We start from the raw sequence: 15,977 nt of genomic DNA, 5'->3' as shown, positions 1-15,977 counted from the left end.
GCTGTTCTCTCCAAAAATATAACTTTGTGTAAGTGCACCTCTGCCAACTTTTACAATTGGCAGTTCCAGTGAGCAAATAATATATAAGGAAGTGCTGACACAGAACAGGAAAGAGGTTTTTGGGGGGGAGGCGGGATGTTTTGTAGGTGAAAATGAGTTCAGTGGTATCACTCACCATAGTTGCTCTTGCATTTTTTTTAAAATGTGCCTTTTTAACAGTTCCAGGTTGCTATTGTTGCCTTCCTTACTTAGGAGTAAGCATCACCTGGTTGAAAGTCAGAGTACATGTATTTAGGACTGGCTTGTTACACATCCATTTATTGCTAAGGTTGTTCCACAGGCTACTTAATAAAACTGCCATTTATTTTAGCCCCTTAAGTTTTGCGTTATCTTTTCATAGTCACAGAAAGTACAGCCAGATGGACTTTTCCCTTCCTGTAGGCCAAGTCCAGGTTAATTATAGGAAGGCTGAGCAAGGTCTTTGTGATGGCCCTTGGTCATGCTTCTGTTGCAGCTGAAAAAAGATCTCCAGTGTTTGATTCCACATGTTTTTAATGATTTAATAATTTGATAAAATAAAGATTCCATTTAGGAAGGCCATTGACAAGAAGGGTTTGATCCATGTGCGCCTGGGATTAGAAACAACTTTTCTTGCAAGGGGCCATGGACAGTTGCTACTCACCAGAATAACCAACATAAAGAATGAAATGCAGCAGCATGTTTCCACTGTCGCAAATGGTGCGGATTCTCTGTTCACGACAGAGAATCATATTTAAGTGCTGCTTCTGTCAAAACTAATATTCCCTGCACTGTTAAACACCAATGTTTGCAAAAAGATAATTTATATGCCCCAGGTGGCTATTAGCAAGACTCCCCTTTTTGTATTGTTGCACCTGTCATTTTGTTTCTGGGCAGTTGTTCCATTGAAGCTATCACAACAATGTTAAGGAGAAAAAGAAGGGTGAAGAATCTACCTGAAGCTCAGCCAGTGGGCTTTTTTTTACTGCCCCCCACCCCATCCATGCTCCTATCATAAACGGCTTTAAAAATCTAGTGGGAAAAATACAAGTGCAGGGACACACAGTGTAAGACAGAACTAGCTGCAGAATTTTCTAAAGCCCAGTCAATGGTTGTAAAGAGTTTTTGAAATTCTGTTCAGTGGTTGTAAAGGAAGAAGCCAACAAAAATGAAATTGAGGACTTATTTCCAAGCAAATGTATTTGGGTCAGAAATGTAAAACTGAACTGAAACTGGGAAGGACCAGCTCTAAGGTTGTGCACACGCTCTAGAGTTAAATTTTTCTTTTATGAGCAGCAAGAAATACTGAATTTCACACCCCCTGTGAACCGTGGATGGACATGTTCTCCCACCTGGGGTAGGGACAAAAGCAAGGAGGTATGTAGGGCATAGACCCCAATCCAGGGCAAGCTTTTTTTAAGCCACTTCTCTTACTTCTGAGACCTCACTGAGCACTATGCACATACGAGTTAAAGTCTGTTTTCACAACCACAAGGGCTAAAACTGTACCTTTGTTTGAATAATGAAAGCCAAGGTACTTATGAAATTGAACTCTGTCTTTTTTCTGCAGCCTCTTGAATGAAGGCCTATCACCCAACCACACATACACGTACAAACTGTATGAATTTCTTCGGACTATTCTCGAGCAACTGTAAAGCCCTGCCATTTCATAAGCACATGGAAAAACCAGAGCATGAATGCATGATACAGGGTCACATACCAACATAAAAATAAAACTGTCAAAATTTGATAGAGTCTGCTTTAAAGAAACAACAACCCTGCAGTTTCACAAACCTAGACAGTGAAACTGCTAGTCAAACATTTTCATCCAAAATGATGCTAACACATTTGCTCTGCGTTCTGGATTTTGATATAGCTCAATATTTTTTTAATGTGCAGAGCCTGCAAGAACTAATATTTAATTTTTTAAAAAAGCAATGACAGATGGTACCTTAAAAATACTCAGAATAACAAATTCTCCAGTCCAGAACTGTAATTCTTGTAAGGAATCCTTCCAAAAACTAATTTTCTTTTCACAAAAATGTAGATACTGAAGTTGAAGTAATCAGAAACACTACAAATGAAAATAACCACTAAGTTTTTGTCGTTTAAAAAACAAAAAGGATCAATGTTCTTTGGAATCACTGAGTTGTAAAAAAAATGGATTCTTCTATAGTCTCTGCACCTTCTGTACAAAATCAGTTTCTTCTTGTAGATTTCAAGTCTTTGAACATTTTCATGTCAACAGTCCGAAAAGTACAGAGGGTCTCGCTGACCAGCAGGAAGCTACATTTACCAGGAAATATTGGCATTTTGTTACATGTGCATGATGGCTGCCAAAATAAAAGGGACAGGTCCAAGAGCTGGATATGTTCCCATTTTAGGGGATCATGAACCATAACGTTTCCAGTGCAAAATATTCAACTTGTGATCAGCAAACAGGAGGAGCAGAGAAAGACGGAGGAAAGAAAGGGGTAGGGGGTTGGGGAGAGAAAGAAAATGAGACTTCAGCAGTCTTGGCTATAGACAAACCAACCAGCTTTCATTACTGCTAAAAGAAGGTCCCACAACTCTAAGGCAATGGAGTCAATTTCACAGATCTTCATCTTAGGTGAGAAAAGGCTCTTGTTAAGGATGAAAACCAGGGCATGGCTGGGCTTTCAGAAAGTCTACCGACTGGTTCAGGATGCCCTCCCTTCTGGCCCTCCAGCACTGGATGGAATGGATTAGAGGCAAAATCCAGGAGACTCTTTTCCAGGTGTCATGAAATGTGAGCGATCTGTCGGACTCGGGTCTGTATTTCCTGTCGACACAATGGGCAGGTCTCTAGTTGCAAGGCACAGTCCATGCACAGATCGCTAAGGAATGAAAGAGACAGATGCCTAAGACAACTCTCATCAATGTAATCACGTACAAGTTTCTGATTTATATAGTACTCTTCTTCAAGAACTTCAGAAAGATAGCTTCTAGTGAATGACAAACAGCAACCAAGAATTCTTAAAATCTTGTAGAAGCTAAAAATTCAAGAGGTGCTTTTTATTAAAACAATCAAATGCACATATTTAGGCTGATTATACACTGAGTAGAAGAGTGTCGAGTTTTGGACTTATATCCCCCCCTTTCTCTCCTGTAGGAGACTCAAAGGGGCTTACAATCTCCTTGCCCTTCCCCCCTCACAACAAACACCCTGTGAGGTAGGTGGGGCTGAGAGAGCTCCGAGAAGCTGTGACTAGCCCAAGGTCACCCAGCTGGTGTGTGTGGGAGTGTACAGGCTAATCTGAATTCCCCAGATAAGCCTCCACAGCTCAGGCAGCAGAGCTGGGAATCAAACCCGGTTCCTCAAGATTAGAATGCACCTGCTTTTAACCACTACGCCATTGCTGCTCCCAGAAAGGAAATTGTATCGTACTTCTATTTCATTTATACCCCCTTCTTTCTTAGATTAGATACACGAGCTCTTAACCTCCTACGCCACTGCTGCTCTGCCCCACATTGAAGGGAGGTCCTATTTGGGGCAGAGCTTTTGTTATGGACATCCGTCCCTTCCCCCCTCACAACAAACACCCTGTGAAGTGGGTGGGGTTGAGAGAGCTCCATAGAGCTGTGACTAGCCCAAGATCACCCAGCCGGCCTGTGTTGGAGTGCACAGGCTAACCTGAATTCCCCAGAGAAGCCTCCACAGCTCAGGCGGCAGAGTGGGGAATCAAACCCGGTTCCTCCAGATTAGAACGCACCTGCTTTTTAAACCTTCACCTCACGCACAATTGCTGCTCTCCAGAAAGGAAAAATTGTATCATCAGACTTCTCTATTTCTATTTCATTTATACCCCCTTCTTTCTCTCCAATGGGGACCCAAAACAGTTTTTGTTGTTCTCCATTTTATCTTCACTGCCGCCCTGTATGGTACGTTAGGCTGAACGTGTGTGGATGGCCAAAGGTTGCCCAGTGAGCTTCCATGGCAGAATGAGGATTTGATAATTGGGGAGCTGTAAAAACAACAGGTCGTCTCACCTGTGCCCACAGGGCCTGAGTTCGGTGTCTGCCATTTCGTCACAGCAAAGAGTGCAGCAGTTTTCTTGGATGCTAACTTGCTTTAACAAGGCCAGGCGTCTATGTCTGAAAACGTCACACCACGTTAATCCAGTATTTTCAAGAACATATCAAACTTCAGCAAAAGACATCACCGGCTTCTGCTAGAATGAATTCCAGTTTAATTAATCTCTAATGATTATACAAAAAGAAGACAGTGTGGTTATGCGTTCTCTGGTGAAAGCCGAATGGGGATGCTTCCATGTGTCAAGGAGGACCCGATTCTTTTTAAGGACACAGGAATCGTCCACCTCTTTGCAGCAAAAGATATACTTGTGGTCATGGCTATGAAGGACCTTAATTACAGCTCACTGGTGTATCAAGGTCCTGCAAGTGTGCTGTGGGATACTATAGAACACCTGGAACACCTGGCAAAAAATTCAGCCCCAGGAAGATCTAAATGTTTTCATTTAAAGCATTGCCAGAAATTGCTAGCCTTCACTGGCTGGGGAAAGAGACTCTGAATCTCCTCCATTTGCTTCCCGCTGCTTTTTCCTTACCGAACCTCAAATGCATTTAATGTTATTTGAGAACCTGAACAGTGGAAGCTGAAAAATTATGGCAAAATGTAAGCACAGCTCATTTGCCTGATTAGAATCAATCACAGAATCTGCACGGAATTCTGTATCAAAACCATCTCCTGGAACTGTAGGTAGTCTTCCATGTCCTCCCCCTCCCCCACATGCACCTTGTATTTCCTCCTGAAAATTAATTCCCAGAACAGTCCAGGAAATAATCAGCCTGGTTGACAAGCTGTACTGGGCAACACTGCAGACTTTTGGCAGTTCTGAATCTGCAAAGACTTCACAGCATCTGAAAAGCTCTGCTCTTCAGTTTCACGCTCCAACAGGTTGAAAACATTTACCTTGGTAAAATTATTTTCTCTTCAGCTGTCAGGAAGGCATAATTGTTAAAGGTGCTAAATTTAACGGGCGGTGGATGCTTGAAAGGTTTTGCGCCAAAGTTGAACTCACACTGTTGGTAAGACATGAAACTAGCTGCAGCGAAGAAGCCAGACCTGCAATTCAAACGGATGAGGATGTCAGAGAAGAACAGAGCGAACAGAAGCACAATTGGGCCCTTCACGATGAGTAGAATCAGCCAGTGTCCTAGAAAGCTGCAGCCAAGATCCCGTGACTTGCAACTCTAGTGTACAGGACAATTCCAGCAGTTATGGTTATTTCCCTCTTTTGTAAAGAAGATCAAGCTAGCTCAAATTAATGGATATCAGGTTCACATCCCACCTCTCTGGCCCCTTGAACCCTGAGCCTAAACTCTCCCCCATTTTTGTTTCTTGTCCACCTTCTAGAAGTGACAGCCCTCTTGTTTTTTTGTTCCAGTCCTTCCCTAGGTCCACATTTTCTACACCACCTCCTATTTGATGCCCCCCTGCCACACTGTCCCATTCCTATTTTTCAGCTTTGGACATAACTCAATCCCTCATTCTCACCACTCACTTTCCAAGCCCCTTGCCATCTTTCAGTTCAAGATATGCCCTTTCTGCTTCTAGTCTTGTGACCCCCCTTTCCCCTTCATTTCAATCCCTCCCTCCCTGTCTCTAGTGGTAAGCAGTCTGCAAACTCTTGTCCTTCAACATCACCCAACTTCTGAACTGACTTTCCCTTCTACTTGCATTTCAACCTACCTTGCAGTCCACAGTCTCCTTCCTGCACTCTATCCCAGCACTTCCTATCTTTAAAGCTTTGGGCACAACTGAATTCCAGACAAACTGGCCTTTTATTTTGTCTCAAGCAAGCTGTACCGTTTCTCAACACGGTTTTTTTTTTGAGCAAGAGAAGGGTTTGTGGACATCTGGTGATGTTACAGCTGCTCAGCAAGGGCTGATGCAAAATATCTGTCCTGCAAATAGGTTTTTTTGGGGGTATTATAAACTTCACAGTCATGAAATCTAATCTGAACAGTCGTTTCCCACACTTTGCAGTGATGTGGGTCAGAACAAAGCTCGGGCAGTCATGACCCCAATGCACTCTGATCATCTGACTGGCGCAGCTTGTAGATATTTGGGGGGGGGGGTGTAAACATCTGATTTTCTACACTAAATTTGTCCATATGTGCCCTGGGGAGGAAAGACAGCCGTTCAATCTGCAGTGTGACAACTGGCAGAAGGAGGGAAGGAACAAACAGTGGTAGGAACTGAGCTAGCAGTGTGGAACAGCAGCAGAGCAGATTGTGGGAATGCCCACTGGCTCTTAAAAGCATCATGTTTCTATGCAACTCCAGTGCGAGTGCCTTGTAGCTGATACAGAAGGGCACTGAATACATCTTTGCAATAATGGAAAGCTAGATGTTTGAATGGCTGCCTTGCCACCAACTTGAAATGTTCTTACATACTGCAAAAATATTATTGCCCACAAGGGGACCAGGTACTTACACAGCAGAAGAAAAGACTTGTTTCTCAGCAGGAAGCTGGTTTCCATTTAAATAAAAAATCATTTTCTTATCTTGTAGATCTAGTAAAAATCCGATTGTGTCACCTTCAGACAGGTACAAGACAAAAAAGAAAGGCTGTTACAAATCTGATTAAACACTCCCCATGCACACACACACACCCTATTTGCTGTCTTTGGCTGTTACAGCTGGAATCCAGACTGACGGGGGCCTCAGCTGACAACTGTTCCAACCCACTGTGATGTCAGAAAACTGGGCCGTGTCTGGACTGCATTCCCTTTTGGGGTGTGAAGCCGTCTGCAACAGGTTGCTGACACAACTTGGCAGCAATCCACGCCACTGGGCAACTGCCTATTTATCCTCCCTCCCATTGCTTTCTTTAACCTTGCTCATCAAAAATGTGAAGCCATACCTAGGAATGAGTTGTTGCAGGTGAACCCTGGGTTTGCAACAACTGCAAAAAAGAAGCCAGACATGCTGTCTCACCAAAATGAACTCCTCCTCCCTCCCTTCGCTGGCTTTAAGCCATGGTTTGGAATTTCATCTGCACGAGGCTAATCCATGGCTGGCATTGAATGGGAAGACGAAATAGTAAATCAAGTGTGACAATGGGAAAGGAAGAATTTGCACAGGGGAGGAAGGGCTGAGCATGCCCAAAGCTGGCTCCTAAATTACAGCCGTAGTTCCCAGGAAGCCGGCATTATGCCTGCCCCCAGGCCACATTCAGCACCTGGATCAAGTCAGAGTATTTAAGAAGCTACTGTTATGCCCAGGAGCAGGAAACTTTGCCTTTCTTTTTAGCTATGCGCTGAACCCTGGTATTGTGGTTAGAGTGTAGAACTAGGATGTGGGAGATCCTGATTTGAATCCCCACTCTGCCATGGAAGCTTGCTGGGTGACCCTGGGCCATTCATGTCCTCTCTTAGTCGAACCTCCCTTACAGCATTGTTGAAGGCTTTCATGGGCAGATTCAACTGGTTGCTGTGGGTTTTCCGTGGCTGTTAGGTTCAGTAGATCTTGTTCCTATTCAAAGCATTTCAGAGCCCTAGGCATTTGAGGGATTTGTAGGACAGAGATAAGTCTGTTATACACTGTGTCACTAGACACAATGTGTAACAGACTTCCCTCTGTGATACACCTCTGAAGATGCCAGCCACAGATGCAGGCAAAATGTTAGGAACAAGACCCACCAGACTACAGTCACACAGCCCGGAAAACCCACAGCAACCAGCTACCTCACAGCGTTATTTGGGAAGATAAAATGGAGGAGAGGAGGAAGTTGTTTGGAGTCCCTGTTGGGAAGAAAGTCGGGGCATAAATAAAAGTCGATGAATATGTTCTGCAAATGCAGCTGTGCTTCTGAACCCAGTGGCACAGATGCCAAAAGTACTCCCAAAATATTGCTTCCCTGCAGCTGTCACCAGAGGTGGGTACAAATGCAAGCCCAGCATGTGATCAAACACTAGATATGCAACTTGCATGACTGATGGGGGGAGTGGAGGAGGAAGGAAGAGGGTATTTAATAATCCCAGTGAAGCTTGTTGCATGTCTGGTTTACTGCTAAGGTATTGAATCAAGCACACAGGAAGCCAACGCCTAGACAGGATCGAAGAGAACTTCCAGGAGAAACAAACCCTGCAATATCTCTAGGTAATGTCTTCCATGGCCCAGATGCTTTCCCAGCAAAGCTTCTCTTATATATTTTCAGATTACATGTTTTTTTTCCCTGTAGTTTTCTCTTCCTCCTCGTTTTGCTTGAAAGGCAGGGGGAATTCCCAATTGATTAATAGAGCCATTTCCAGCCACAGGCAACATGTCCAAATGTTCCCATAGGAATAAAGCAACTCCTGGCTTGCAGGAATCTAATGTGCCAGATGTAGAAGTTCAGCATTTGCCCAGATGTTCCCCTTCCTCAATTTGTTTTTTTTCCATGACTCGAGGAACAGTCAAACTGCTACCTTCCCTCCCCAACCCCTAATCCAACATAGCACAACTCCAGATGAGTAACTGGGTCTTCAAAAAAGGGGCATCTTAAAAATGAAGCAGGTGACAAACTGCAGGGGACAATATATTCCCTCTGGGGAATCTCCTGGAGCAATTTCTCAGCACAGGCAGAAGAAAGCAACAAGTATGACGAGCAGGGTGAAATACCTTCCTTCCAGCATGGGTGGGAATGTGGTTTACTTCTGGCGTTATACCAAATCAGCTGCCGGCAGCCGTCATATGCACAGGAGTACTCATCGTCCCCAATACCGTAACCTTCCTTCAAGGAAATGAGAACACAGAATTTGATGCTCATGGGAGTGACAAAATAACCAGAAATCTGTTGACAATGAATCAGCCATCACCTACATCAGTAGTTGTGTGAAGATTATCAACATACTGAAATAACAATTTGATCCAGGATAAGATCACAATTCAGATTCAATTCTTGCTCTGTTGGACTGAATTGGCCACGCACTGTATTAACCTCATTTACAGATCACCTTTCTCGCTGAGACTCAAGTACTACAAAATATAAAAAGCAAGGGCCTTCAGTAAACAATGCAGTAGGACTAGGAATTCAGAACTGGAAAACAATGCAAATGAAAATTGTCTATGGAAGTGATATTCAGTGATTTGGGAATCATATGTACGTTTTTGACATGGTGACTATAGCTCTTCTGAACACTGTTCTCTGAAATGGCACCCACCCTATGCTTTAGAAAAGCAGGCAAGGCCCTTGACTGATAGGGTTTGTGATTGGCAGGTGGTTTCCACCTAGAAACAGACACCACTAAAGGAACAGGTAAACTGCAAGCCTCCCTTAGATTTCATGCCAGGGATGGATGTCAAAGTGGCTCTTTTGGTTGATGGTAGTTGTGAATGTGCTCTCTGTGTGCCACTAGTCTAAGGCAACATAAACTGTTTAAAGCATAACACACCATAATCAAGAAAGGGGATTACAAAGGTAGAGGACATTGCATCACATACCCACTTTCATTTGTGAGAGGTGTTTTCAGACCTATTTCTCAATTTTCTTGCTTTTCCAAGGATTTGATTCCAAAAAGATGAAAGGGGGGGGGAGTGGGGGAGAATGTGAGAAGGAACAGAAAGAGCCAGTGCCTCTGGCTTCCCAAATTAAGGCCTGTTTATTCTGTAGAACTCCTGGCTCTGATCTGGTACTCTCATTCCCCTTTTGTTCTCCTTCACCAGGGCAAGCCTTTGAGTTTTCCTGGTATGAAGCTGACAGATACTCTTTGGCTGCCTGGAGCAAAACTGCAGTGCAATGTCTACTGATGCATAAATTAATACTAACTTGCAAGCTGAACTTTCTTTCCTGCCCTCCAGCTAGCAAACCTGTTCTGTTTCACACCACTTCTTTGTTCTCTTAAAGCAGTGATGGCGAACCTTTTCGAGACCGAGTGCCCAAATTGCAACCCAAAACCCACTGATTTATCGCAAAGTGCCAACACGGCAATTTAACCTGAATACTGAGGTTTTAGTATAGGAAAAATGGTTGGCTCCGAGGCACGCGTTACTCGGGAGTAAGCTTGGTGGTAGTCGGTGGCTTTGCTTTGAAGCAAATCCTCGTGCAACTCTTTTCCATCGAGTGAATCCCTCAAATGACCCTAGGGAGGGTTTACATTCTCCAGAAGCAAAGCCCTCCCTTAATTGCCAGCAACCGAGCTTATTCCCAGGTAAAGGATCGTGCTTTAGTTCTTTGCATGAAAATCAGTGGTGTTTAACAGCGCTTAAGAAGAAGAAGAGTTTGGATTTATATCCCTCCTTTCTCTCCTGCAGGAGACTCAAAAGGGCTAACAATCTCCTTGCCCTTCCCCCCTCACAACAAACACCCTGTGAGGTAGGTGAGGCTGAGAGAGCTCCGAGAAGCTGTGACTAACCCAAGGTCACCCAGCTGCCGTGTGTGGGAGTGTACAGGCTAATCTGAATTCCCCACATAAGCCTCCACAGCTCAGGCGGCAGAGCTGGGAATCAAACCCGGTTCCTCCAGATTAGATACATGAGCTCTTAACCTACACTGCTTCTCCAAAACTAGGTCTTAGGTTTAATGCTAATAATCGAACCCAGCAGCCCAGGCCAGCCTAGATGTGGGGGGGAACTCTGTTTGTGCGTGCCCACAGAGAAGACTCTGAGTGCCACCTCTGGCACCCGTGCCATAGGTTCGCCATCACTGTCTTAAAGCCTTCATCCTGCTTGTCACATGCTCATGAAGTACACATAATGGCCTTTGCCACTGCCTCTTCTAGATCTAGTTCAGAGTCCTCTGTGATGCTAAAATCAGTCCACCAAACAAAAAAAGGACTTTTTTTTCTGATCTGAAAGACTGGTAGACGGACTGCTAATCTTGAAGGTGCCACGTTGTTTTTTTTACAGTGACAGACTTCCCCCCTCTGGAGGAACCTGAATACATTCATGCAGTTAAACTGCACCACTTTTTCTTGGCGTAACCTCAGGCTACAAAGGTCAGCCCAGAAATAGTGGTCTCAGTCATATTCTGGACAGAGACATAAATGAAGACGGATAGCTCGATAACACTATTTCAAATGCAAAAGCCTTTTAACGTGACTTAAAGCAAAGGTCATATTAAACCTTCACTTGCGTGCCTTAAGATTACTCAAAATTCTACCAGAGAAAGTTATGAATGTTAGGGACCTGCCCAGAGGAGTAATAGCAGCTGGATACTTCTTAAGCAGGGACAGCCATCCTCACTACAAACTGCTCTGTAAAAGACTGCAGGACACAAGGAAACCCCCTTGTGGCATATTTTACAGGACAGATCTATTCCTTTGCTGTTTTGACAAAGTTTGATGATGACGATACTACCCTGATTCTTTGAGGCTAGGACAGAACACACACTAAGAAAAGACACATTTTATGTAATAGGTAAATTCCAAAAGATACTTGCAAAATAACAACTGTACTCCTTATAAGATTCAGACTTGAATAAGCAACTTTATGTAGGACTTACATGGTTGAGAAATTTACTGTCTTTGGTAGCCCAGCCGATCTGCATCACTCCTGAAGTAATGACTGTGACTTCATAGTACCAAGCTCCAGAATCTACACAGAAAGTACATCGAACGCTTTCAAAAGAGGAGGCATCGCATCGGGCCTGCAAAGAGAAGTGAAAAATAAATCACTTCCACCTTTAAAGGAGTCACCCTTGCACAGGAAAGAGGAGGAGCTTTGTCAGCTCTGAATCTTTCCTTGGGCATCTAGTGTGTGTCACAATATCAACTGGACAGATATTTGGAACTAAGATTCGCTGTTCTAAACACAATACCAGCTATCTGAACCTTGTTAAAGAAACTCAAGCTTTGTTCTGCATATCTAATCACTCGGAAATAGACTAGAAGTAAGTAGGAAATTCCAAATTCTGTGCTGGGGTGGGGGAAATCTGTATTTTGTGGTAAGAATAAAGTTATTATCCCATTCCTATTTTTTTGTTGTACAACTTACAAGTGTCCTTGCAGAATATGCAAATCTTTTGCGGTTTTTATCACACTGGATTTATGAGTTTCATTAAACTGGATGGGCGTGTGCAAATGGCTCAAATGAAATATGGCTGCTACTCCATCTGATCCCCTGGCAACGCTTACACAGATGCTTTCTGAAAGTATGAATGAATTAAAACCGCAGGACAGGCAAGCTCAGTTGGTGGGCTGCTGGCGCCAAGGTCCATTTCCTGTTTTGAATACCTGTTTCTTATCACAGATGCCATGGCAACCCCACTTCTAGCTGCGGTGCTTCCTTATTTTATCAACCGTGGAGAACCAGAAATGCTTACATTAGCCAAGTATCTAGAATGTGAGGGTTAAAATGAAACAGGCCCAGTTAGAACTGAAAGCAATTTGCCCATGTCAATCAAATCTGTGTCTTTTAATTTGATTTTCTCCACGTCCCTCCATCACTGGGATGACAGCAACTACCAAGTCAGCAAAATAAAAATAAAGGTGCAAAATGAAAAGCAAAGGCACACGAAACAGAGGGGAGGAAGCAGAAACTCAGATGGCCAGTTGGTGAAGACTGACAGGCCTTGGCATGGCCTGTAAGTTTACAGAAAAACAGAGTGTAACTGTTTTGAGGTAGCAAAAGAAACTGCCCCCCCACCCAATCTGAAGAGGGAGCAATTTTGTGGCATATAAAAGCAATCTAGCAATGGGACAGTCAATGATTTAACAGATTATATCCTCTCACAGCGCTTAGAAAACACAGCCTTGTTGATAACCGCAAAGGGGGAAAAAAGAACTGCCGCATTTTATGAGTGATTTGGAGGCTCGATTGCTGCAAATGGATCCTTCACTACAGCTTTGTTTAAAGCATCATCTAATGGAAACCAGGGAAGCAACCAGAGAACTTTAATGTTCCTTTAATGGCTGTGGGTGTTTTGCTGAATTGAAAGTTCACTTGAAAAGGATGAGGGCTGAGAAGTGTGTTGTGACAAACAGCAGCAGTTTTACTTTTGCTTTTTCAAACAGCGCTTTGAGTTTGTAGCTGAAGTTGGTGGAAACCGGGGTCCAGCCTTAAGCTTGTGGGATGTGCAAACAGGTACAAATTACTCCCAGGGAACCCGATGCATGTCGTGGGCATGTCTTTCAGCTTCCACCAAGCTCAATCCTGTGTTTTTACAAATAAAGCACATTGGACAGAGAGTGTACCATAAAAAGACCTACCTCCAACCCATCTGGTGAGATTTTAAGATATTCGCTGACATCATTACTATTCAGCATGGCCATAATGTTGGTCAAGTCAACTTTCTCATATGTAAACTGTCTGCCTTCTTTCAAAACTGCAAAGAGGTATATATATATATATATATATATATTAATTGGTTTGTAATATATTTTACATCAGTGTCAACAATGCCAAAAATGGATCTGGCAATCAAATTAATATGCTTACCTAAGTGCTACCTATGAGGTATTTCCCAGACTATTACCCCCACCCCATCTCTCCCTCCCACAGATCTATATTATTTATTTGAACAGGGGAGGCTTAGCATTTAAGCCGGGTTGATGATGCTACCTATTTGGGCCAGTTCTCCAGGTAAGGGTGTGTGTAACTCTGCCGTTATGTTACTGCCATTAGCAGAGGTGCCTACAGCCACTCCCACTGGACCTCTATGCCTCTTGCAAGAATATCATTTAGTACAGTGATGGCAAACCTTTTTGAGACCGAGTGCCCAAATTGCAACCCAAACCCCACTTATTTATCGCAAAGTGCCAACCGGTTGGCTCCCTCTTCCTCTGCCCCACCCGCTTGAGCAGGAGCCAGTCTTCTCTAGCCTCCAGCAAGTCCCGCGTGCACTGTTCTGTGCCTCTTTAGCATCTCTGCCTCCTCTGCGCCCCCCACCCCCCTTGGGCAACAGCCACCTGGAGCACAGGCACCAGGCCCACCAGCCAAGTCCTCCCTGCTCACTATGGTGTGCGCACATTGTGTTCAGTGGCCCAGGCCAGCCTAGATATGTGTGTGTGTGTGGGGATGATTTCCCGCCCCCCATATAATAAACTCTGTGTGTGCGCGCCCACAGAGAGGGCTCCGAGTGCCACCTTTGGCACCTATGCCATAGTTTCACCATCACTGATTTAGTGAGTGCATAGGAGGGAATCATGCCAGACCTAGACAAATATGAAAGTTCTCTCTTGACCTGTTAAATAGTCAAATGCCTTTAAGGTTGGGAGTCCAAGCACAGAGCTTTTCTCTTTTTCACTTTTTGTACAACACTTAGCTTAAGTGCCCTAGAAACATTAACGATTATTAAGTATGAGCCTCAAGAGAATGGCTGTTTCACAAAAGCTCAAAACATCCTGTTTCAAGTTCAAGTAGAAGATACTTTAAAAAAATTCAGTTTGGTGTGCCATGATTTTTCCTTCTAGCTCAAATCTGGTTCCCGTGCCAGTTATCCTGATCAACTCAGAAGAGTGGATGATGGGAAAGAGCTGACCAGAAATGCCCCATGGGATGATCTTGTTCTCAAGCCACTCGTCAAACTCACTCTGACCAAACAATCTGGGATCTGGCATTAACTCTGCTCATCATGGCAGCCCAGAAGCCCACAGGGAATAAATTACATGAAGAACAAACATGGAAATATTTCCGAAGGCTTTACCGGCCAGATTCAATCTGAGTTTTGTTATAGTTTTCTGTTCAGGGTGGAGTTAGCCCAGGAGGATCTCATTCCTCACAAAGTTTCTGCCTGCATCTGTTACCATCTGAGGAAAGTATCACAGGGGGAAGTCTGTTACACACTGTCCAATGAGCTTCAAGGCAGTAACATACTTCTCTCTGTGATAAACCTCTGAAAATGCCAGCCACAGATGCAGGCAAAACATTAGGAATAAGATCCACCAGACCACGGCCACACAGCCGAGAAAACCCTCTACAACCAATGGAACTATTTCATTTACATGTACAATTGCACAGTATTGGCACTGAGGCAACAGAGTGTAAGGGATAACAGACAGAGTCCGGGAAACATACGCGCTTCCACACTAAAAGTTTGTCCACCAAAGCCACCCTTTTTTTTAACGCTTAGTAAAGCTGTCTGTATGTTTCCACATGTATTTGTCATTTTAAACCTTGGCACTTGGTTTAAAATAAGACTCCTCAGTAACTTACAACATACTCAGCGTTAAGAATCCCATGTTAAAAATCAGTCCAGAAGCAATGAAAACATCTGCTTCAAATAGTCCCTTATAAATAGAATCATGTTTTCCAGAAATTCAGCAATGGCTATTCCCATCAGCCTTTACTAGCATGGCCAATTGGCCATGCTGACAGAGGCTGATGGGAATTGTAGTTCCTGAACATCTGGAGAGCCGCAGGTTCCCTACCCCTGCCATAAAACGTCGACAAAGTTGGAGAACTGAAAGGTTACCAGAACAAACTTGTTTTGTGGCCTTCCTAAAAATAGGTTTTAAGCAAGCCTTCCTGTGGAGGGTGAACCAAGAGGAAGGTGCCATTATTTGTAAAGGCTTTTTGTACCAGCCAGCTTAGCACTGGATAATGCCGCACTCAGGGCCCTGATGACTAAGCACCAAAAGATAGTCATCCGGCAGGAAGTGCTCCCAGAGATAACCTTTTAAAGTCGTAAATTGCCTAGGTGAAGGGAAAAGTCAACATTTTAAATTGTACCTGGAAACTCACTGGAAGCCTGTGCAGCTCTTCCAGCCCAGGTGTGTGTATATGCTCCCCAACATTTACGTTACTTCCAGTAACAATGTAGGCTGCTGCATCTGACAAAATCTGCAGCTATGAGAGCCAAATGCCTCCCTCCACTTGTGTTTTTTAATGGCTCTCCAGTTCCCAGAAGCCTGGCAGCAAGCAGATTTTTATCAGAAGCTAGATTTTTAGAACTACAGCAACCAGTAACAGATTGACTCAATGCAAGCAAAAGAAGGAAAAAATATTCTCACAGGCCTGCTACATATGTTAACCAAAAGGGCACAGTCTCCGTT

General features: G+C 43.8%; 1 protein-coding gene across 1 annotated transcript in view; it reads right to left on the bottom strand.

Annotated features, from left to right (window-relative positions):
• Positions 1-534: 534 nt before the first annotated feature.
• Positions 535-15,977, bottom strand: part of RSPRY1 (ring finger and SPRY domain containing 1) — a 39,756-nt gene continuing 24,313 nt past the window's right edge. The window contains exons 9-15 of the mRNA XM_048515628.1: positions 13,194-13,309; positions 11,489-11,632; positions 8,668-8,779; positions 6,500-6,602; positions 4,973-5,125; positions 4,030-4,134; positions 535-2,876 (exon numbers count right to left, since the gene is read on the bottom strand). Coding sequence (XP_048371585.1) covers positions 2,780-2,876; positions 4,030-4,134; positions 4,973-5,125; positions 6,500-6,602; positions 8,668-8,779; positions 11,489-11,632; positions 13,194-13,309 — 830 coding nt within the window. The 3' untranslated portion in view covers positions 535-2,779. The remainder of the gene's footprint in view (positions 2,877-4,029; positions 4,135-4,972; positions 5,126-6,499; positions 6,603-8,667; positions 8,780-11,488; positions 11,633-13,193; positions 13,310-15,977) is intronic.

The sequence above is a fragment of the Sphaerodactylus townsendi genome, linkage group LG14 (genome assembly GCF_021028975.2).
Source record: "Sphaerodactylus townsendi isolate TG3544 linkage group LG14, MPM_Stown_v2.3, whole genome shotgun sequence".
Classification (NCBI taxonomy): domain Eukaryota; kingdom Metazoa; phylum Chordata; class Lepidosauria; order Squamata; family Sphaerodactylidae; genus Sphaerodactylus; species Sphaerodactylus townsendi.
The sequence above is the reverse complement of the archived record's forward strand: the minus strand, read 5'-3'. Positions and strand labels throughout refer to the sequence as shown.